The sequence below is a fragment of the Anguilla rostrata genome, chromosome 1 (assembly GCF_018555375.3).
Source record: "Anguilla rostrata isolate EN2019 chromosome 1, ASM1855537v3, whole genome shotgun sequence".
Classification (NCBI taxonomy): Eukaryota; Metazoa; Chordata; class Actinopteri; order Anguilliformes; family Anguillidae; genus Anguilla; species Anguilla rostrata.
In genome coordinates this window covers 39736642-39761118 of record NC_057933.1, presented here as the reverse complement: position 1 = coordinate 39761118, position 24477 = coordinate 39736642, and the positions used below count along the sequence as shown (strand labels likewise).

The 24477-nt window shown below is 43.9% G+C and overlaps 2 protein-coding genes across 9 annotated transcripts in view; both read right to left on the bottom strand.

Annotated features, from left to right (window-relative positions):
- Positions 1 to 24477, bottom strand: part of kiaa0586 (KIAA0586 ortholog) — a 204575-nt gene that overhangs the window by 162292 nt on the left and 17806 nt on the right. For 7 of the 8 annotated variants that reach the window (XM_064336570.1, XM_064336561.1, XM_064336598.1 and 4 more), the window contains exon 9: positions 10396 to 10516. In XM_064336570.1, the coding sequence (XP_064192640.1) occupies positions 10396 to 10516 (121 nt within the window). Of the gene's footprint in view, positions 1 to 7750; positions 8145 to 10395; positions 10517 to 24477 lie in introns of those variants that run through there. The other variant, XM_064336623.1, reaches the window with a different exon arrangement.
- Positions 1569 to 4767, bottom strand: irf2bpl (interferon regulatory factor 2 binding protein-like). Its single transcript, XM_064336636.1, has one exon. It carries the CDS (start codon positions 4282 to 4284, stop codon positions 2278 to 2280), a length of 2007 nt encoding a protein of 668 aa, XP_064192706.1. The 5' UTR covers positions 4285 to 4767; the 3' UTR covers positions 1569 to 2277.

Below are 24477 nucleotides of genomic sequence, written 5' to 3'. Positions count from 1 at the left end.
CTGTTTTGACAGTCACATTGTTGTGATTCCTCAAGTAAACAGAAGAAAAACAAAAATATATTCTAGAAAATTTAACTACTTGAGACAGGGTAGTAAATAACCCATTTCAAATTACAGAAAAATAAATGTATATCGTGTGTTTATGTATAAACACAACGACACACAATTGTGTGATTTCAAGCATTTCAGGAAGAAACAGGGCCACCCATAAGCAGCTGTGCATTTTACATAACAGCATATAAGGAGGTGCTATTATCTTTGAAACTTATGAGTTTCATATAAAATTTCATCCCAAAGACCGATACAAAGCTAAGTCCTGTCGGATATCCCACTATTATGGTGAAAACGATTTACTTGTATTGCATAAAGCAATGGCGATTAAAACAACAATAATGTCATCATGTGAAATGCAAGACTACGAATGGTAACAGCAGCCTTCGGGGGTCCTTACTTCAGTAGCCATGCTTGGTAAAAACAAAATGACAAAACAAAAGAGTATAGGCTACAGAACAATCAAGGATTTAAATGTACTTTTAAAAAATGTTCCCCCATTTAAAGCTCCCACCGGTAAATAAATAACTTTTACAAAATAAGAAGAGCAGGATTTTTACATTCAATATTGAAATTGGTTTATCTTCAAGTGTATTCGTCTGATGATAATTAGCTGGGGGAAAGCGTGAATCCAGGAAACAACATAATAAACGCTGACGCCGAGGTGTGGATGAAACTGACCTTTCAACCCATAAGACTGATTAACAGCTATTTGCATGTTACCGCAACCCATTTGGCTTGACTGCGAGACAATGAGTCCACACAAATGAAACCTTTGCAGACAGCAGCATACGTGCCTTACGAACCATATACGGAAATATCACTCAATCCCAGACTAGTTCATACCATCTGGTTAGGACTATATATACCAATACGGTTAAAGAAATTGCTTGCAAATAATTTCTTTTTCATCAGCTAGAGCACATAAGCGTTGGCGTGCGTGTACTATTGCAAATGTAGCGTGTTTTTATATACAATTCACCGTTAAATCGCTGTGTTGAAAACAAAAGCCTAGCAAACAGCTATTCGCTACAACACTTTAACCCAATCGTGTAGAAACCATGAGTCAATTCAGCAAAATGGCACGGCTATAAATAACCACTGCAGGTAAATAACAGGCAAGTGGCCACGATTAGCAATTTCTTCCCAGCTCATTTATTCACGTAAAGGTTCACTTTTAAGTTTAGGTAGTGTATACAGTTTGTAAAGGGCTAAGGCACCACCAAGTTGCCGCTGCTCGAGCCAAATGAGCCATTGACAATACTGTAAATAAGCAACTGTATGCGATTGCGGGTTACGTAAGAGAAAGTGAAACCTACGTAGCAGTTTAGGTGAGACCGAACAATAGATTATTTATAACTCCTGAAGTAACAGCCACTATGTACAGTACATTTGCTTTTTGTTTAACGTTACTGATCAACAAGAGGCAAGGAGTCGAATTCAAGTTTCAGTGAAATGTTACAGAAACACAGTGGATATAACTACACGTGTTGAACAAACCCACTCCTCACCAAGTGTTAATATCAATGGAATTTATTACAATTTACTCAGCTCCAAGGCACGTTACAGTCTTCTGTTACTACAGAAAGGTATAAACAAACAGAGCATAATATGTTCATGTACAGCATTTTGCTCTACTCTTAAGCATCCGTGCATCAATAAATCAATAAAGCAAAAAAGGAGAGAAAGATTAAAAAGAAAAAAACACGTAGTAAAATATACTCGTATACTCAGATCACAAGATAAAATAAACATTACCCTGGTAAACAACACAACCCAAAATTAAAATCAAAAGAGCAGAAATAAACGAAAGCATTACCCCCTTTGTCTCACCCCCTAACCTAGTTTTTTTTTTTTTTTTCCAGAATTTGGGGTTTAACTAACATGTCACTTTTGTAAAATAGGTTTGTATTTTATGAGTGTCAACACTGGCCTTGGTAATCAATAAAAGTGCATGGAAAAACAGCAGTAATTGCTAAGTGCTTTCACTTTGTACCTAGACAACAAACTGCCATAGAAATTAAATGTTATTCAGTAACCAGTCAATAACGTCTGACAACTAAAACGGCTTCCTCCTCCAAATGAAGTAGAATTGTACCCTTGTTTCAAAATATAGAAACATATGAAGAAAGTAACGTCTCTGTACATAAGACTAATCATGTCAGTTTATTCACAACATGGATATATATACTTGACTCGTTAAGCGTTTAAGAAGGAAGCATACATCTAAGGGTCTCTCTCCTTTTTTACTTTAACGTCCCCAGCTAAAATGGTTGCTATCTCACCTTGCATGAACGCCCAAGGCACATTTGAACCTACCAAGGGGCATTTCTCTCCGCTAGGGCAATACACCTCGCCAGTGGCTCCCTGTGCTTTGATGCTCTCTCGAGAACAAGGGAAACAGAATTTGTGGTTGGGAACTGACGGGCATTGAACGAAGTGGGTATCTTCCAAACGTTCGTGACAAATGGTACAGCACAGTGGCCCGTTATTAGCCATGGGCGAGTCTGGAATGCTCTGAGGGTGACCTTGATCCATGCCAGGGTGGGTGCTGGATTGAGTCGGTGCACCGGCCAGGTTCATTTCTCCGTTGCGAGACGCCAAGCGCCGCTGACCCGATATAGAGGCTGGGGAAACTGGGCTGCTGCTGCTGTGTCGCGTGGACGTGGTTGAGTGAACGGAGTTGCTGTCCTTTGGAGAATGCGCGTTGCCAAGGGTATCTGCGACAGACATGAGGGCTGCCATGGGGGACTGTCCGTTCTGAGGGGCAGTCTCGGGAGGGGTTGTCCTGCTGGAATGCACAGGGTGGCTGGGTCCGAGTGGCGGGGGTACCCCGTGGGAGGCTCCGAATGCACCAGATGTCATCGTCAGTTTCAAAGCCTCGCTCTGGCTAGCCATCCACTGTTGCCTTTGTTGTTCTTCGGACAATTTCAAAGCCCCCTCTGCGGAATCGGGTTCAGGAGACGCCTTGCGTTTTCTCATGCCAGTCCTCGGAGCACTAGCTGCTGGCAAGGCACGAGGGATATTCACCAAAGCAGTAGGCAACAAAGGGCAGCTGGCATCGATGTACGGCTGGGGCAACATCTCAGTACCCAATCCCTCTTTAAAGAAACGAACCGACTCGGGCAATAAATCGCCCAGAAGGCGCCAGTCTCCAGAGCCGTGCTTTTTCTCATACTCCAAATATTTGAAACCCGAAGAAAGCCCTCGACCAAAATCTTTCATGCAGTCTTGATACATTTGTTTAGCGACACCAGATGCGCTGGAAAACACGTTTCCACATCCACTGGGGTACTCAATAAATATTTTCAACTCATAGTCCATTCCTGGCTTTGAGATGGCATCGAAAGCAAACACTCTGCCCACGAGAGAATGGTCCTTTTTAAACCTCACATTAAAAGGAGTGCTATTTGAAAGAGTAATCAAAGTCTCCCTTACTAGTTTCGGTTTGTTTGCCCAGTCCTCGGACCTGTTTCTTAAACTTTCGCTCAGTTCAGCCAAAGCTTCGGCGTTGCGTTGTTTCTCCTTCAGATCTCTCTCCTGGTCCGTGCTGGAAACGGAGCCCGGTCTTTTGCCCACGTCCGACATGGACTGAGAAGCCATGGACAGCGCGGGTCCCATGCTGGATGACGGAGGTGGTCGGTTCGCCAGACCGTGCGGAGCAATGGCCGCTGCAGCAGGCGGGCCATTCAGCATTGTCTGCGGGAGAAGATTTGGAGGCACGGTCATTTGACCGGGGACTGCAACCAGACCGTGGCTCCTTCGCGAATTTGGGCTTTGTCTGTTCAGTTCAGGGGGCCCATCGTCCGTTTTTGGGAAACCATTTGGTCCACTCAGGCCGTTCGGAAGCCTGCCAGCATGGGCGCTAATGCCCGGGTAATCAAAACGTGGTCTATCGGTATTGAGGGAGTAGCGGTCCATCCCCGGTTGCTGTTGTTTAGACGATCCGTCCACGTGGTTGAGCTGAACGGTCTCTTTGGATGACATTGCTGCTTGAGCTTTTACTGCGGGCGGCGGTGGTGGTCCGGGGGATCTCCCCTCCTGAAAACCATGAGCCCGCTTCAGGTGCCGTGCAGTTTCTATCACGAACTCGATCCGATCCGCGCCTTCATAGTTAACGCAACCCCTACAGACTGGCTCCGTAAAATCCCAAATCATAGCCCACGGCATGCGGGGCAAATCGCAAAGGTAGCACGACTGTCTCCTGGACGAAGACACTTGTGCAGAAGACATGTTGATTGCCCTTTTCGGTCCTTTTTTCTTGTTCTGAGTCCCTCTTTCTGTAATCCTCCTTATCGACCCTGCTATTTTGCAACTAACAGCTCTTCTTTTGCTTGATCTCCTGTGCCGCGCAAAATGTGTGTGACTGAGGATCGTAGCTTGCAGGATTCAAATTTACAACACGCGCGCCTCACATTCTGACTTGCATTCTGATTTGGAATTCTGATTGTGACTCCACGTCCTCTCTCTCCACTTGGAATGCCACCTGGCTGGAGCCGTGACGTCAGCACACGTTCCGCAGTTCCTCTGTAACAAACTGACATGCCACTTGTTGCTTTGCTAAAGCGCATGCTCCAACCACTCCCCTCTTGTGTTGTGAATGACTTTACTGCACAGACATTGATCATATTACAGAATACTGCGGACTGTTTCACTTGCTAGCAGTTACTATTTATTTGACCACAAGCGTGTTCACAATCTCTGCCTGTATTTATGTAAAATACAGGCATACGTATAATTTAGCCAAATTTATGAAATACAAAGAATCTGAGATAACGTAGTTAAGCTTACATTTTTGCTTACATCAGCATAATTACAATGAACCGCTTCAGACTGAAATATGAGCATGAACGCAAGTAGCCATAATCTAAGATGTGAATCGCAAAATTTGTTTTGCTGCAATGCGTGCGCATTTGTTACAACCATTCAGTTAATTTAGGATGTAATTTATAGTATTCGCCATTGTCGACGGTCTTTAATGAATGGAGGCTCCGCGCTACCCCTTTCCCTTCCTTGCCTTCTTTTTCAAGAGTCAGCCCAACCAAAACAAACACAGAATGATCAATGCAGCTGGTAGACATAAATATAACCGACAGCTAAATAGTACAAACTACAATTAGGCTACAGCGAACTGTAAGCAGGCGGTCTCGCCGAATGTTGTTTCTTCGCGAACATACAGTACCGAAGAATTAATAATGGATCATATTACTACGGGACTATAAATCCCAGAAATACAGGCGCTTGCTTGCCACTGTTTCTAGGAATGCGTGTTTAGCCAGATTTGCAGGGGTCACCGACTGACCTGCATTGCATTTCCTAACCGTTGCTGACCACGGCATTATTTCCCTCGAATATGTTACAAAATCCCGCCGCGCCTTTAGGGGGAAAGCCAACGCCTCCCACCCTTTCAATTTTTTTTAAATTTTTTTTTTTAAAACAAGAGTAGTATTTTAGCAACAATAAATGCAGACGATATCATACCCAGTGAGAGTGACCGAAAAAGTAAAAGTGCTGGGGCTTTAAAAAAAAAAAAATTTAAAAAAAGATTAAATCACAGTAAATGGTTGATAAGAACAATATTTTTATTTCTGGAACGACACACAAAATGTTTACACCAAGACAGCAGGACTAGGATTAAGTTTATAAAATGTATTCTATTCTGATTTTATTCTGTAAAACAGCGCAACAGAGCGACTCTGTATCATACTACGGTCAGTTGCTAGAAATGAGCTGAGTGACCATTCATTTCTACATTTGCTCTATCGTTGCACTGACGCTTCTGTCTGCCGATGTCGCAATAGTGCAAAACAACACCAGACATCAGAAGAATACTGGCCCCTCTCTGACCGCCACTTTAAAAACTATTTAATCGTGTTGCCTTGTCTTGGCTTTAGCGCGCCTCCTCCGCACGAACTCCCAGAGTTCTTTGCGTGACTACAGACGCTGCTTTTCAAATCTGCCAAACATTAGGAGAGTTCAAACACGCTGGGTTTCCTGACTCGCTTATTGTTTACCTAAATGTAGAGCCAAGAGCGGGTTAGCCCCCCTTCCCCCGGGCCTCCCTTCCTGATTAACAACGGCCGCGAGGTGGAACAAAACTTTCCCCTGTTATACAACCGGGAGAGGGGGGAAGCAAACCGGGAGGGGGACGGAGTTATTTATTGCGCTCTCTGCATACTCCAAGTCGCGGTTTCGCTCCACCAAGGGAGAGAGGATGCCAAGTATGGCTGGATTTCTGCAAAATGCATGCGCTTGGAATGTGGAGTTTGCCTTTTGAGTCATCCGGGGGCTGTGTCGAGCTGGTGGTGACTTCAGTGTAGACTACTGAAATAACAATCTTATCCAAATGGTCTGCCACACCGTAGTGTGATTTACTAGCGTTTGTAATAGCTGAAAACTGGTGACGATGGTCATGATTTACATTGGAGCTTACTGACTTTGCGATTTGTCCCTTTAACCTGATACATTGGCTCTGTGTCGGCTTTTTGCATTCGCGTTTAACATACTCTTATCTACAGTAACATGGGCTGCCTACACCATTTTCACCTATAGTACATTTTACAAATGGATATTTAGTTAAGTAATTCAGATTAAGTGTCTACAATTTCAAAGTTACAATGGCAGTGACCCACCGGGGGAATCAAACCAAAAACCTCTCAGTTGCAAGCTTTGTTCCCAACGATTATGCCCAGTTGCTGCCCTAGTGTATGCTATGCAATGTACTGAATTACTACTCAGTATTACTATTATTTATTTAATCCGTGCATTTCATTGCATAAGGCTGCCCGCCAAAAAAAAAGAAATAAACTGAAATAAATATGCCTGACAAAAGAAATGAGACATGGAAAAGTGTGCTGTAATTTGCATAAGGAATGCTTGATATCAGTCAGAGCTACAAATCAACGAAGAATGCTGACTGAAGCCAGTAAAATGGCTTCATATGTGGAAATGCAGGAACGGAGGTTTAAAGCACAACACCATGTTTTTGAAAAGGTTTATACAGAAAAAGAAATGAAAGATAAATGAGAAGCTGAACGGGTGCCTGGCGCTCAGACTCCTGGTCTGCTTTAGAGCGAGCGGCAGGCACTTCTGACCGAGCTGAGGTTGCAGAACACTTCCAGCCCCGATCGCGCTCGCATGTGACTGACAGGAAGAGGGAGCAGACTCCTTTTGCTGGCGTACACGGTTTAAAAATAAAGGAGAGAAAAGGGAAAGAGAGAAATGCGTTTTGTGCCAATTGTCCCATCACTAATAATAGCCTCCCACCAAGCACTTTGGTGCGGTGCGATTTCAACTCACAATAAGCGCGCTCTCATTAAAATCCTCCAGTTGCACTGACAATCTCAGCCCTGTGCACACAATGTCTTTGTTAGACTTTCCTGTGAAGTGCTTCAGACATCAATTAAAATACATTTGGGAGACGACCCACGCCCCCCCCACCACCAAAGAAAAAAAGAAAAGAAACAGCAGCAGCTATGAGCTCTTTATTTTAAACAACATATTCTGTTGAAATAATTGTAAACGTTTTCTCATGTTGGATCGTACACAACCCAATCACGGCGATCAGAGAGTGAATCAACACCTCGGCGAGATTTTTCTGCTTTATTGCTGCAGCCTATACGAACAGCGAGAAACTCCTTATTTCCCCCGTTCTTACCCCCTCTCCCGTTTGCCGTGGCTAAGCTGGGAGATTTCTCACCGTTTCTGCACCCCCCAGACCAGCACGCCGTGCGACGCCTCCCACTCCAGCTCTGTTTATCAGAACCTCCATGTGGAAAATTTTCAGCCTGCCGCAGTCAATCGCACGGGTTAATTTTTAGCTTCCGCTAAGCACTTGGCGGGCTGCCAGACAGAGGGATTCTGGGAAAAGGCGAGGCTTGCCAAGTACAAACTGCCAGCATTAAGCAGGGCTGACAGCTCCTCTCCTTCCCCGAACTTGGCAGCAGTTCAAAGTGCTCTTTCATTTGAAACGCTGGCAGGCTGCCATGTGCATGCAGATTTTCTTTACCTACCCTCAGAGCAGGCCTGATAAATGCCACTGCCGTTGCCATGGGGATAAGAGTCTATCAGAATGGCCTTGTGATCTACGGCCCCTCTCCCTCCCTCTCCCTCCCTCCCTCCTGCCTGCTTTCTCCCTTTCTCTCACTCTCTTTTTGCCCATTTTAATGTTCTATTTTTTTTTGTCTGACATGGAAATAAAGATTCTGGAAAAAGCACTATAGCATTTTCTGGCAGCGTCTTCGGAATAGAAACGAACAACTCGTTTTTTTTTTTAAATGAATAGGTTTGGCCGAATTGCCGACGCGCAGCATTCGGTATTAAAATGTTTTTAAATGAAACCGAAACAGGCATACATGAAGACTGTGACACGCACTAAAGCAGCACTGCAGCTGTGACTCGTAGACACATTTGGCGTTTGCTTCCCTTGTTTGCTTCCTCCCCTCTGAGCTCCCTTTTTGCCTCTCTTTGTCCAGCTCCTCCTGTGTGTGATCTGCGGCAGAGAAATTCCACACATGGCTGACAGTTGCAGAGCCGAAGCACGGCCATTTTGGATCGCCTCTCCTGCACGGGGCGCGCACTCTAGATAAGGTTCTCGGATCTCAGATCAGGCATCGGTGAAGCCTGTTGTAATTTTAACTGCCAACCGACTGTAAAAAAAAAAGCATACAATTATACAGGTCACTGGAAAAATACACAGTGCTCTGCGCACAGCGATACGAGTCCGGCTACTGTGCGATAGAGGTCAGCGTTTATTTACACAAGGGCCCACAATGGAAGAGCCTCTTACACCTCAGCTCAGATGATGGAGCACCTTAAAACACACAGCAGTGACTTGCACTGAAATGGCTTCAGCTGAGAGGAACATTACTTTGCACTTCGAAATTTACGATGCATAGCAGAAAAAAGACACATTGTGTAAATGCAACCCCTGGGATTCAGGCGATCCATACTGTCTGTTGCAAATGGATATGAAAACAACACCCCGGTCCCTGCAACTCACCCGCAAATGCAGCACCGGGCTCCTGCGCCGCGACCTGGCGCTGACCTGGAGCCCGCTCGCATCACAGAGCCGCTCGCATCACAGAGCTGCTCGCGTCACAGAGCTGCTCGCATCACAGAGCCGCTCGCATCACAGAGCCGCTCGCATCACAGAGCCGCTCGCATCACAGAGCCGCTCGCACCACAGAGCCGCTCGCATCACGGAAATCGCTCGCATCACAGAGCCGCTCGCACCACAGAGCCGCTCGCATCACGGAAATCGCTCGCATCACGGAGCCGCTCGCATCACAGAGCCCGCTCGCATCACTGAGCCCGCTCGCATCACAGAGCCGCTCGCATCACAGAGCCGCTCGCATCACGGAATCGCTCGCATCATAGAGCCGCTCGCATCACAGTGCCCGCTCGCATCACAGAGCCGCTCGCATCACGGAAACCGCTCGCATCACAGAGCCGCTCGCATCACAGAGCCGCTCGCATCACAGTGCCCGCTCGCATCACAGAGCCGATCGCATCACAGAGCCGCTCCCATCACAGAGCCCGGCCGCGTGCAGCCTGGCCGGAGTCGTACGCAATGCCAGCTGCCCAACGCAGGCCTCGAGCAAACGGGCCTCCCAACACGGCGTCGTACGCATCACGCCAGCGCCTCGTCTACACGGAGCCCGATGACGTCTACAGGTGGTCACGGTCCTTAGAAAGCTACGGGAACAAGTAAAGCCTGCTTCACCTCTAAAATATATGGAAGAGAAAGAAAAGGTGCTCATTAGTTTCCAGTTTGTACCTGGAAACATAATTGATCATATTGTGGATTAAAGAAATGATTGAATGAGGTGCATAAGCTAAATTACATGGCGCTATATAAAATGCAGTCCATAATATTGTATAATAATAATACCACCCCAAAAGCACAGATGGAGGAGATGGGGAGCCCTTGGGTACAGTGGGAGAGATGACACTGAATTCTGACTGCCTCCTGGTTGTATTGTGACTTGTGCATATTGTGGAAAGCTGGCCATTCTGAACTGAGAGCATCCATCAGAGAGAGCGCGAGAGCAGAAAAAACAGCACATAAATAAATAAATAAAATAATAAATAAAAAAATAAATAAATAAGTAAAACAAAAACAAAAAAACGTATGAACAAGCACATGCCAAACCATCCTTGGTGTCTCTGGCAGTTCTTAAGCATCTCCACGCTGGAACAGGAAAGCATCTCTAATGAGCCATGCTCATTAGATTTTAATTTTCCTCTTTGAAGGGACTCGATATCAATCATGGGCACACAGGAAAAGAAATGCGATCACTCCAGCAGACGTGTCGACTATTTTTTTTTCCCACCTCCCCTTACCTGGATGGTTCTGGTTGGCAGACAGCTGTTGCTATGGCAACCCTCTGTCCCCCCGCAGGCTTCGTTCTGCTCCCTGAAGATTTGGGGTTGTTAAGGATCTCTTCCAGGAGCCTGCCATTTCCTGCAGTGGGAGAGGAATTCACAGTGAGCCTCAGACGCTCGCCTTGGTCAGCACTTTATTCCTGGATTCACCGGTGGGTGAGAGGACTGGGACAACGTGCCTCCCGCTCGGACGGCTTTGTTCTGTTCAGGAAAGGCACGTTTGAGCCTGTGGTACAGACAATTGGCTTCATTTGTGGCTGCCATGCTTCATCAAAAAATCTCATAGGAGCTTAACAAACGGAATATAATTACAGCATAATATTCATTATTCTTTGCATTGTACAGTGCAGCATAGCCACCTGAAATGGGCAGCTGGCAGGATGAAGGCATGAAGCATTACTCTGATATCCTGCCAGTCTGACAAAAACAGAGGAAGGCAGGAGTTCTTGGTCACAACACACTCCTGCCTTCTCTCCTACAAACTTGCTCTCTGAAATGTAGGATGAATGTAGTAACTGCCAACATCTTAAACGAGGTGTTGGAATAGCAAAAGAATAACATTGCCTGCTCTCTACTGCCCTCTTCGTCAAATCTAAGCATTTATACATGTTTTAAACGTTTTAATCTGCCCACTACTGCCCCCTTTGGTAGAGCTTACCTCTATGTACAGTGCACTTCTTTTTCTTTAGGTGTCAATATGCCAGAATTTCAGAATTTGATATTGTCAGCACCGAAGCAATAGGTGGCATTACCAAAAAGCAGCTTGGCTTTTGGCTCATACAGGGCAAACAGCCACTGCCAATCACCAATACCTCTCCTAATTGAACAAATTAATTGTCATCTCAGGTATACTCACCATTGGTGACATAAAGGGATAACTTTTGGTCTTGTTTTTTTCCTCTATAATCTGATGGGCCCAAAGGAGAAGACGCTAAGACTGGCATCTACTGCCAATATCCTATACTACACCCCTCACACACTTTGGCAGGCAGAATTGTGGGTCTAAAGCTCAAAATAAATACATAAAAATTAAAAAACGAATGAGCATGCGAAAATACAGATGTGTTGTGTAGAAAATACAAAGGATAAATAGTATTTATTGTCATATTTATTTCAAATTAGTCAGAAATGACAGCCATCTAGCTCATAAGCCCAGCATTTTCTGAGCTAAACTTAAATGCAACTGTGTTACCGCTTTAGCATTGTGCATTCCAAAGTCTAATATCCCACAAGCCACATTTAGAGAAACACAAAGCAATAGTGTTTCTCTAAATGTCTGCCCTGCTAGATAATGTTACTACAGTTGGCTTCCTACTGACATTTGCTGTTTGTATCTAGCCAGTTAGATAATCACACACAATCACTATATTGTATAGCAGATGTTAGCTAGCAAGCTAGAAGCTACCCAGTGATTGTAGCTATAATACTCCAAGACATTTTAAACTGAAAACAACATAATTAGGCGTACACAAACTGAGGCTAACCACATGATTAAAGTATTGCTATCGACCGCTCAAACAAGCTCAGTACAGTGCCTAGAGCTGCCTCTGGCACTGTCGGGTGATGCCGTTGTGAGGAACTCCATTTCCTGTTTTCCCTCACAGATGGGATTTTCTCTAACAGCGCTAAAATGCCAGCGCCCAATGATGAGCGCTCAGAGAGACTGACAGATCATAAACTGAGGGGAGCACAATTTCACCATGCAGGCCATTCCTCCCTGACATTAGGTAACTGGAGATACACGGTTCACGCTAATTCAATTTTACTTTGACAGCGCTGTTCGCCAAGACACTGTCACAAAGACGCTTTACAAAAAACAGGAAATAGGACAAATTACACAGAACTCCCATAAACCCAGCAAGTACAGATAAAAAAAAACCTCCCCAGTGGGTAGAAAAAACATTCGGGCTTTTACACAGCCCTGAGTACACAGTGAAGTACAGGGCTATATACAATGAGTTGTCATTCCTAGTAATCTGATCAGCCATAAGAAGAAGAAGAAAAAGAAAAACAAATGTCCTTCCATATCTGTGTACAGTTATGGAAGGACATTTGTCTGCGGAAGGCTATTTGTGCACTCATGATTTGTGCACACACTCCAAATGAAGTGGTTTGGCCTGATTGGTGCCAGGCCAGTCGGCTCCTATGCAGGGAGGGGCACTGGCACATTCAAGCAGGGGAATTTCAACTGGGCATTCCCCTATAGCTGCCCAGTCACTGCAGAAGTGGACACTCACACAGAGATACAGCGGTGAATAAAAGCGCAAAAGCACACAGAGTGAGAGTCCAAGATGGCTGCTGTGAAAGGCACTGCACCACAGAGCATTCTTTCCTCAAGGTCCATTTGCTAATGTGTATCAAAACTCTTTGCAGTAATTTAGAGATAGTTTATAAATGTGAGACAGGAAAATGGAGTTGGATAGCTGCAGCAACAATTATAATTAGCCTACAATACCACCTGAATTCTCCCAGCAGTTATGCCATGGAAAATCTGTTTAAATGCAAGTTCATCAATGTTAAGCCAACGGAAACATTTTTAAACCTTGATTGGCTAGTTGGTGAAGTATGAGAAAAATGAAGGATTAGAAAAATACAAGCAAACAGGTACAGGGTTACAACAGAGTAGTTTGGTATGTTTAGCTTAAAAACTGTAGATATGTCTGGAAAAAATTGAACAATAACAACAACTACTTTTCAGCACTAAACAGTGTGAAGCCATGTGCAAATTATTTTATGCAGTTTATTTTGATCAAAAATAAATTATTAGTGGTGGAAGGGTTTACTCAAGTAAAAGAAGACTCCAGTAGATTCTTAATCACTTAGAAATAAATGTAATCAATAAATAAAAAATAAAAAAACAAGGCATAACCAATATACAAAAATAGATTAATGACTGCTAACATCACATTGTGTAAGTGGGTTTTTATGTAGACATAAATATACATATTAGCCTGTTTATATATTTTTATTCATTTATTTTTTAAGTAAATATATTTTTAAAATGCTAATGTCACATTGTGTGCGTCTGTGTGCATGTGTGTGACACACAGTTTTTTATGTATTCTCCTTCAAATGGTTGGCTAATAGCTGTGAAAGTAGTTCACAAAAATGTCACATTGATTTCAGGATATGATCAATTCAAATCATCAATAGCCTATCTCTTGCAGCACACGTGTGTTCTCTTTAGGCCAAGGCATGTTTATTTTCAGCTACAGCTTACAAGATGACATCATGCATAGTGCAGGGGACGTGCACATTTTCTCCTGCGAGAATCACGCGTACGCATTTGGGTCCTTAATTGTCACCCTCTCTGACCGTTTTGGTTCATCCTCCTTCCCCTTGAGTGCAGTGCACAAGAGAGACACAACACTATAGGCTGAAGGCTAAATGTGTTGCAGTTTTAGGCCGTGATTTCTAAGATGCAGCCTTGTTTGGTCTATTTTTACGCCTTCATTTCCCAGATTAGCTAAATAAAACTTATCAAACAATGTCTGTAACCTGTCAGTCTACTAAAACTTGATAATTACTGGAAAGGAGATGGATAACTGTGGGGTGCTTATTCATTTATTTCTTCCCGATGTTCTGTACGAAGTAAAGCCAGATAAAATGTGCACTCGAGTAATCACAAGGGCAAATCAGCTTGTCATTGTGTAGAAAAAATGGTAAAATGTCCCACTCCTAATTGCAATCACTTCTGTAATAAATCCGTGTAATTGTGGGGCTGTTGGTGGCTCATGTGGTTAAGGCACCGTTCTCAGTCTAGTGCATGAATGAGCCTGCAGATCCGCCTCTTAAAGGAAAATATACCTTTTTCCACTCCCCCACGCCCCCACCTCCCTCCTCCAAACTTTGCCAAACTGACAGAGCGTATTGCTGCAATGGAAAGGCCCTATTCTAAAATTGAATATATCAAACTGAGAGAGAAATTGTAGTTACAAACAGGTTTTTAAATCATGTTGCCGTGCAGCAGTAAAACACTGTAAAAGGAGCTTCTGGATCCCAGCCTTTCCAAAAACAGACCCCGTTCACCCATTCACGGGGCCACAGTAGAGGCGCCTCCTGTGTGACTCCAATCGAGTAACATTTCAGTTTTGGGCCAACTGCTAACGGTGCAACTGAAGGCTAGGCCGAGAAATTTCACCGTGCGTGATGAGTGCACATTTAGCGTGGCTGTAAAGTGCCTTTCTGAAGGGAGTATCCATTCAGCTGTTAGAATGATCCCTGTGCTGACCTCCCTACCCTTTGTCCAAACTGTACCAACAGCAACATGGCCAAGAGCTACACAGAGGCAGTCAAATCCCCTGCGTGCTTTCAGTTATAGGTGTGACACAACTGGAAGGAAAATCTCTTCTACTGGGGATGAAATGCCACATATTTGCCCCATACAGTTGAGGCCCAAAAGTTTACATACACCAAGGTTAAAGATATTCAAACTCAGTTTTTCACAACTTTGCACATTTCATTTTACCAGACATTTCTTTTGGCAAGTCAATTAGGGTATCTACTTTGTTCACATCAGAGGTAATTTTAAAACAATCGATTAGAGACAGATTTATTTCAGCTTTAATTCACTATATCAGAATTTCAGAGGGTCAAAAGTTTACATACACCAAGTTGGCTGTCTCTTTAAACAGTCTGGAAGATTCCAGAAATTGATGGAATGACTTTTTAGAAGCTTCTGATTGGCCAATTGCCATAATTAGGAGTTAATTGGGAGTTAATTGGCACCTGTGGTTGTATTTAAGGGGCTACCTTAAGAGCCACTGCCTTTTTGCCCTTAATACCATGGGAAAATACAAGCAACTCAGCCAAGACCTCAGAAAAAAAACTGTGGACCTCCACAAGTCCAGTTCCTCCTTAGGAGCAATTTCCAAACAACTGAAGGTACCATGAGCATCTGTACAAACAATTGTATGCAAATATAAAAAGCTTGGGACGACACAGACACTGCATCGTTCAGGAAGGAGGCACAAATGAACTCCCAGGGCTGAACAAACTTTGGTCCGAAAGGTTTAACTGAACCCCAAGACAACAACAAAGGAAGTTGGAGGCATCAGGTACCATAGTATCGACATCCTCCATTAAGAGAATCCTACATCGCCATGGCCTGAAAGGCTGTCATGCAAGGAAGAAGCTCCTACTCCAAGACCAGCATAAAAAGCCAGAATGAAGATTGCAGGTGATAACCAGTATGAAGACCTAGCCTTTTGGAGGAGTGTTCTCTGGTCAGATGAAACAAAAATTGAACTGGTTGGCCATAATGATCAGTGCTATGTATGGGGAAAAAGGTGAGGCTTTTAATCCGAAGAACACCATCCCAACTGTGAAGCATGGGGGTGGCAGCATCATGTTGTGGGGGTTTTTTTGTTGGAAAAGAAACTGGTGCACTTCAGAAAATAGATGGCATCATGAAGAAGGAGGATTATCTAGAAATACTGAAGCAACACCTCAAGACATCAGCTAGAAAGTTAAAACTTGGTCGCAACTGGGCAGGACAATGATCCTAAGCATACTTCCAAAATTGTAACAAAATGGCTTAAAGACAACAAACTGAAAGTATTGGAGTGGCCATCACAAAGCCCTGACCTGAATCCCATACAATATTTGTGGACTGAACTGAAAAAGTGTGTCTGAGCAAGGAGGCCCACAAACCTGACTGAGTTACACCAGTTCTGTCAGGAAGAATGGGCAAAAATTCCACAAAGCATTGTGAGAAGCTTGTGGAAGGCTACCCCAAGCATTTGATTCAAGTTAAGCAATTAAAAGGCAATGCCACCAAATACTAACAAAGTGTATGTAAACTTTTGACCCACTGAAAATATGATATAGTACATAAAAGCTGAAATAAATTCTGTCTCTTAGCTATTATTTTGAAATGACCTCTTATGGAAATAAAGTAGATACCCTAACTGACTTAACACAGGAAATGTATGGTAACATGAAATGTGTGGAGTTGTGAAAAATTGAGTTTGAATGTCTTTAGCCAAGGTGTATGTAAACTTTTGTCCTCAACTGTGTGTGTGTGTGTGTGTGTGTGTGTATATATATCTCAGACTGTAAATAATTCACAGATAAATCTCCTCTGCCAAACACTAAATGTTAATAGGATTTAATGTATACATAGCTCAGCTCAAAGTCCAGATAGCCTGAATACAAAACAGTAGCATAAAAACTGAGCTGAAATGGTAGAGTAACTAATTAATCCTACCTGCAATGAATAAAATCTGAGCTCTGCCAACTGCGTTTCACTGTTTGGTTACTATACTATACATTTATAGCAGATTTGTGTTCCTCCATTCAGAGGACGTGCTCTCCAGGACAGAGCTTCACACACCCACCAAATAACTAAGCACAGGTTTGCACTTAACAGAGATAATATGCACAGACTGCTCCTAATAAGACTTCTCTACGACCTTAATTAGAACTACTTAACAGAGCTACTTCCTGGCATCCCTGTAAAGTAATATTCAGGAAATGTGTTTGTGGACAGAAGTGGCCAGGAACATTAGAGATGTTTCAAACATATCACACCGACACCTGCCCGGTGCATTTCAACTTACGCCTGTTACCAAAAGGACATGTACGCATCTAATCAAATTCTCTCATGTGGCTGTTGAATAATTATCATGCGAATGAAAGCTTTCAGAATCATAGCTGGTTTTGCACAGTCTTGCTTTTGCCACCAAGAAGTTAATGTAAATTTATATGAAGACTTGTGAACTTTATCTCCAGGCTAAACCAAGGGGGGAAGCACTCAAACACAGGATATGCTGCAACTGGCTCAATTGGGCCATTCCAATGAGGACCATCATTTGCAGCTCACTGAATGTGATGTAAAGAGAGACATCTACTGCACATATATTATCTCTATCAGAGTAGGGTGGTCTCCTAACATCTAGTCAGGCGTGATGCATGGTTAGTACAACCTAAGCCCTACAGAACAACAGCACCATAAGAACAGTCAGCTCTCTCACAAGTTGAAAGCAGTGGGAGGTGGCTGAAAACGCAGCCCTGATTTTAAATGCACACTTACATATAATGAAGAAAAAAATATAAACAGCAGTTGGTGGGGAAAAAAGCTGTACATGTAAGGAATAAATCAATCATTCAGAGCTGATTTGAAGTCATTAAATCTTTTAGAGGTGCTGTTTGTGAAGGCACGGCATGGTCTGGCCTGGTGTGCTGTACTGCAGGGTCCTGCAGAGCCCTTTTGAGTGGCAGGTCCTCAAAGTGAGAAAAGGGCACACCAATCTACCCCAGGCACCCGGACCCCCTGCCCGTGCACGTTCCTGCTTTACTGCACAGGAAAACGCGGTGCCATGCAAACGCCTGTGCTCACTGCTATGTGAGGGCTGTGCTGCACTGCGTAAAAAACAGCCTGTGCTGACTGAGGTCTGTTATTTCCACACACCTGCCACAGGCATTTCAATAAATTCCCAGCGATATAATTGGGTAATGTGTAATCTGCCAAGTCATTGTAACGTGTAAATGAATATGCATACATTATGCAAATCGCCATTCATAAGGCCAGCCAGTCAAACGTAAAGACAGCTCTGCATCGCTGTCCCTCAGGACTGCTCCAGTTAAATTAAGGGTTAAATACTTAAGATAAACCTGAACAGGCTCATGAAGTCATTTTCAAAGAGCTACCTGAGATACATCTATAATTCTACGTGCACACCTGAACACCATCAATATGCAGCGGTTTAAATGGATCATTTGAAAATACCCAAGTGTAAAAATGTGTAACGTCTAAATGTAAGCATACCTGAACACATTCAATAGCCAGCTGTGTAAATGTAAGCAAAACTGAACACATTAAATAACCAGCTGTGTAAATGTAAGCAAAACTGAACACATTAAATAACCAGCTGTGTAAATGTAAGAAAAATGGAACACATTAAATAAACAGCTGTATAAATGTAAGCATACCTGAACACATTAAATAAACAGCTGTATAAATGTAAGCAAAACTGAACACATTAAATAAACAGCTGTATAAATGTAAGCAAAACTGAACACATTAAATAAACAGCTGTATAAATGTAAACAAAACTGAACACATTAAATAAACAGCTATATAAATGTAAGCAAAACTGAACACATTAAATAAGCAGCTGTATAAATGTAAGCAAAACTGAACACATTAAATAAACAGCTGTGTAAATGTAAGCAAAACTGAACACATTAAATAAACAGCTGTGTAAATGTAAGCAAAACTGAACACATTAAATAACCAGCTGTATAAATGTAAGAAAAACTGAACACATTAAATAACCAGCTGTATAAATGTAAGCAAAACTGAACACATTAAATAAACAGCTGTGTAAATGTAAGCAAAACTGAACACATTAAATAAACAGCTGTATAAATTTAAGCAAAACTGAACACATTAAATAACCAGCTGTATAAATGTAAGCATAACTGAATGAATGTACAGTATTAAAATATAAGCATGCCTGTGTTGGGGTATGATTACATTTAGATATTATACATTTATGCCAGATATTAAATATATACATATATACTGGATAATAAATGTGTTCGGCATAATGTAATGTGAATAACATCACACTGGACACATTCGGTATAAATGTCAGTGTATTATTCAGGGTGAAGTTACCCTGAATATGAGCTGCAAAGCAAGCTGAGAATTCAGGAACAGGAGAATCACGGACTGGCCCTCCCTCTCTGTCTAAGCTGCTGAGGGTTCTGCCACAAAATGGCTGCTGGGAGCTCCACATCACAGCAGTGACGGGGGAGGTTAGTCACACCCCCACTGTAAAATCATTTCAGACTGGAGGTGCTAAATAAAAACTAAAAATAAAAATGTGAAGGACTACATTTGTACACAGATTAAATCTGCTGTTCTGAAGTGTACAGTGTTAAATCCATATTATGTGCTTGTTAAAAGCTTGAATGAAATACCATGTCTGCAGTGATCATTCAGAACGCCTAACAAAGGGATAAACTGAACCCAACAAATAACTACGATGAGAATTGGAACTGAATATATAAAAAATAACTTTATTATTATTATTATTATTTATTAAGAACTTGATCACTCTATCCTCCAAGTTAGCTAAATACTATAAAATATCGTTCACATACATTTGCATGTCTGAGTAATTTGGATTATATATATAATATAAAAAATATATTATTGTGTGTGTGCGCACACGTGGGCACTGTGAGATCTGACTTTCGAAGAAACCATGGATTTTATCTGATTTATATGTCAGAATACATCAGCAATATTTCTCAGGACACAGTGTAGGCTACTGGTTTTGAACAGGACTGAGCATGTACACGGCTAGCTGAAGTGCCAGCGGTAAACAAGCTGACTATACGCAATGGAATAATTCCTAAGACCAGAGCTCTTCAGCTGGGCCCAAATGCAGCTTTAATGTGCAATAGTTACAATGTGCTTAAGGTATTTACACACATTTTTAAGTCTGGGAAATTTTCCTCTTTCATGATAATTGGTTAAGAATGTAGGTCAATTCTGTTTATCATTGACTGCTACCAAACATAAGATTCTGTAAAATATACAGGGTACCCATAAGAAGGTTGCCATAAACCATTTTAAATTGTGGGAAAATTACATTAATATTGAACATGTCAGTTTTGAGGGGGAATATGGCTAAATAATGATATACACAAAATTTTTGGTTGGTTCTGGGGCAAATCCGCTGCTGTTGATATATTCAGTGTTTTTTTGTTTTGTTTTTTTTTATATTCAGTGTATAATTAACTGAATGTGTCAACAAATGATCCTTGTCAATTCCATCGCATTTGTTTAATCTTCAAGCCTGAAAGTGAAAGGGCGTAGATCCGTCTCAGTGAGTCACTACGCGCCAGAAAAAAAAAACTGGAGGAGAGGGACGTTATTCAGATGTCCACCGGTAACGCTCACAGAACACTTCCATGTCTAATTACCTGAAACGCACAGCCGTGAAATTCAGACTCGCGCGCTCAGGGGGAAGGAGACGTGTGCGCCGGCGGGCCGAACGACCGGGAGCTGAACGCAAGCGCGGCGAAGAAGGGGCTTCGAAGCGCTCGGCAGGGGCGGACGCGTGCTCCGGGTGGCGCGCTGACCCAGGCCGACCTCGGCGGCTTCACCCGCGGCCTTAGCAGGTAAGGGTGCGAGCTAATAATAAAGCCTGCCATTTCATTTTAAAAGGGCATCGCTGCGGGGGACAGATGGCCTCCCTTGGCATCGCCATGGCGACGGGGCAGCTGGAGACACGGCCGCGGTGAAAAGCTACGGCGTGTCGAGCCGCGCGACTCCACGCCAGCTCATCCTGACAAATCTGAATTTTAATAATAATTCAGGGCGGAGGCATTACATATAACCGGCACTCTGGACAGGACTTCCTGCTCGTTCTACTCTAGAATAACAAAATGAATGCTCAGGACAAGAACAAAGACAAATGCTACAAATAAATGTAAAGACAAGGCCGGCGAAGCACTGCACTTTGAGATCGTGTTGTTCGATACTGGAGTGTCAGCCTAGTTCACTGTGGTCCATATTCCATATGAGGGACTTGGTGAAGGGAATGTAGAGCTCCAGTGTACTCTTTACACCAAATTCCCATTGTTTGAGCTGAAACAGTAACCCTGTCCTCAATATCGAAGTCCCTACTGTCTCTTGCACCTCTGATTGGCTCAGGAAAGTCTGAAACTTCAGGACTCGACAAGATCCATCTTGGTAAGACAGGTCCCTATTACAGCAGTTACGTCCAGGCAGCTCTAATGCTGGGTGTCAGTAGTTTGACAGACAGCAGTGAGGGGGGAGGTTAGTCACAGACCTTTTGACAGACCTCAGCCTTACAGTCACAGAGACTACATTTTCCCAACGTAGACACAGGTTACACAAGTTACTCATTTCCAAACCATGCTCATCAGCTAGCAAGCGTTCAGCCATCAGACCGAAGAGAGTGAGAGATACCAAGTCAAGTATATTCTAAAAAGCAAGCATAGTGTTCCATTTCAACAGAAATTAAAACAGCCAAATTACCAACTCAAACATTCAAATTCCGATCATTTTCTTAACATCAGTAATTATTTAAAAGAAAACTCACTTTTATTTTTAGGAATTATAAAAATCAGTAAAACAGAAAACTAGAGTAAAATGAGTGCTGAGAAGTCAGTGTGCAGCACCATGCTACAGGAGCAGATAAGACCACAGAAGACCGAAATGGCCTGTTAACCTCCTTCATTTAATATAATTTTGGGCTTTTCTTTATCCACTCCTGTCCCAAGAATATTTGTTTACATAAATGTATGACGTGCTTTAAAAAAACAAGAAAAATAGAAAGCACCATATAAATTAAGATAATCTTCAATCTTAAAATAAATTCTTAGAACAGTATCCTCTGTACGAGTATTGCATTTGGCTCTGTGTGTCCGTGCAAATCAGGAGGGCGCTAGGGGTCCAGGCTGAATCTAACGGCAGAGAGACTGCGCTTTTTTATGATGTGGCAGCGACCCGTGCAGTGTGGCGGCCATTTTGTGCCACGGGGCTGGCAGTGCGAAGGCTGAGGCGGAGGAACAAAGGGGAGCCTCCCTCCTCCTTAAGCAGGGACAGCAGAGACGGAAAAGACCCTCTTTGTCACGAGAGGATCGGGCGGGCGGGCGACCCTCCCTGAAGTGGAAATCAACAGCTGCTGCACTCCAGACTGGAAACCCAGTGAGGTCACACTTGGCAGCAGTGTTCTTTTTAGTCTATGCTAATCTGAAAAGCAATTACATCACGCAATCTGATTAAGTGGAAAGGAGGAACTGCCGCGGTCTAAAAATACCGCTCGCTCCGACTGGAACAGATTTAGCGGAGAGATACGCTGCACGCCCGCGACATTCATCAGAATCAAGGCTGAGATAGGACGGAAGTGAGGGTGTGTCTGTGTGTGTGTGTGCGCGCGCATGCACGCGCGTATGACTGTGTTAGAAGAGCTGGCTTTTATGTTCCCGTCTGTCCAGCCTGCAGCAATAAGCCATTTAAGCTTACTGAGCCCCTACTGGGAGAGATAACTGCCGTACGTCATGATACCATAAACTGCCTTTCATCCCGGAACACAGTTGCGCTTTTGAAGTTGTTGGTCACCTTATTTGCATAATCTGACTGTGGGTAGAATCCGTCAGCCTGGCTGACATTCTGGTCATGCTTCCACTTGAGCACTGTGATTTTGTGAAGTCAAATGTGGAGTCCATATTAACATTTAAAAAATTTAATTTCCCTATGGGGTTTATGGAAGCAGAATGTTGTGGAGTGGGAGGGGCTTACAGATGCTGAATGTTGTGGAGTGGGAGGGACTTACAGATGCTGAATGTTGTAAAGTGGGAGGGGCTTACGGATGTTTAATGTTGTGGAGTGGGAGGGGCTTACAGATGCTGAATGTTGTGCAAAGGGAGGGGCTTACGGATGCTGAATGTTGTAAAGTGGGAGGGCCTTACGGATGCTTAATGTTGTGAAGTGGGAGGGGCTTACAGATGCTAAATGTTGTTGAGATGGAGGGGCTTACGGATGTTTAATGTTGTGGAGTGGGAGGGGCTTACAGATGCTGAATGTTGTGGAGTGGGTGGGGCTTAGACATACATCTGCTATTGGCATTGGCATTTACGTACTTCCTTCTAAAAATATTGCTGCCCCTGCACTTCCGCTTCTATTCAAGCAGTTGTTGAGAGGGAATAGCCTAGCAACATAGCACAACATACTTCATGGACGCTCGCGAAACTGAATAAATATTGCTCACATTTACCCCAAACTGCTTAGCTAGCTCAGTGCTGATGTAGAAGATATTTGATGTAAAACAAGTGTCCATCATCATCCATTTCAGCTTCGGGGATCAAACGTTCATATTGATTTATTTTGCAATATTGATACATCTGCCGTAAAACAGTGCCATCGTACCACTACCAGCGTACCTACCAGAAGTGCTGAAGCAGCGATAGAGGAATGCGGAAGCGGCTGTGCTGGCAGCTCATTGCTGATGAGTGGGTGGGGCATATGGATGCTGAATGCTGAGAAGTGGGCGGGATCACGGCCAGCCCATCCTCTGGCACTGCTGCTTGCTGGGCCTTGGCCCACACCCTATTAGACTTAGAGAGGCCCGGTACAATAGCAACAGCCAGAAGACACACCTTGAGTCTGGAACTATTTCTGCTGCCAATGGGCAGCAGTGTTTCTCAGGACTTGATCAGCAGGGCCTATAAAGGCTGCAGTCCGAACTGGACCGCTGCACTCATACCCTTCAGAAAGACGCTCAAACTCAACCTGAACCGCCGTGGCAAAGATGCAGGCGCACAGGAGGCTAGTGTAAAACGCGAGCTCTGCCGTACACAGTGAGGTTATGCAAGCAAGACTCCCTCTCCCCCATGTGTCCCTGGTCTCTCCCACAGCCCTCTCATTCTGTCCTAGTCCATCACTACACAATGCCTTTATGTTATCACATTTTTAAAGTCTGGAACAATATGTTCTGTTTTTGCCGGGGAATTTCACCAGCTGTGTCATGCTCAGACCAGCAATGAGACCTGCTGCACTAAAATAAGGTTGCGTTTCATTTGAGTATCGGACCATGATTTCAGCTTTGCGCACCGAACAATGAGCGAACGGAACAAACCTTAACAAAAAGCGCCCCCCGTCCCCGCCCCCGCCCCCGCACCCACCCCCACCCCCACCCCCACCTCCTCTCCTCTCCTCTCCTCTCCTCTCCTCTCCTCCCCGCTCCTCAAGCAGACACACGCGGCTCGGTTGCTCCTGGGAGACGAGCGGGAACCAGGTCTGAGGGAGAGTGGGTCTGGGCTGGGGGGTGCAGGAGCGGCTGAGGCGTGTGGAGCAGCGTCCTCCTCCTCCTCCTGCGCCCCCCCCCCCTCCTGTTTTCCGCTCTCAGGTAATTGTTACAAGGTCAGAACGAGCACGAGAAGCCTGGTGCCACCTCCCCCTCTCCCTCCGTCTCTCCCTCTCCCTCTCCTCCCCCGGCGCTGCCTCCATCCAGGCGTCAAAACAAAAGGATGGCTTGTTTCCTAGCAACGCCCCGT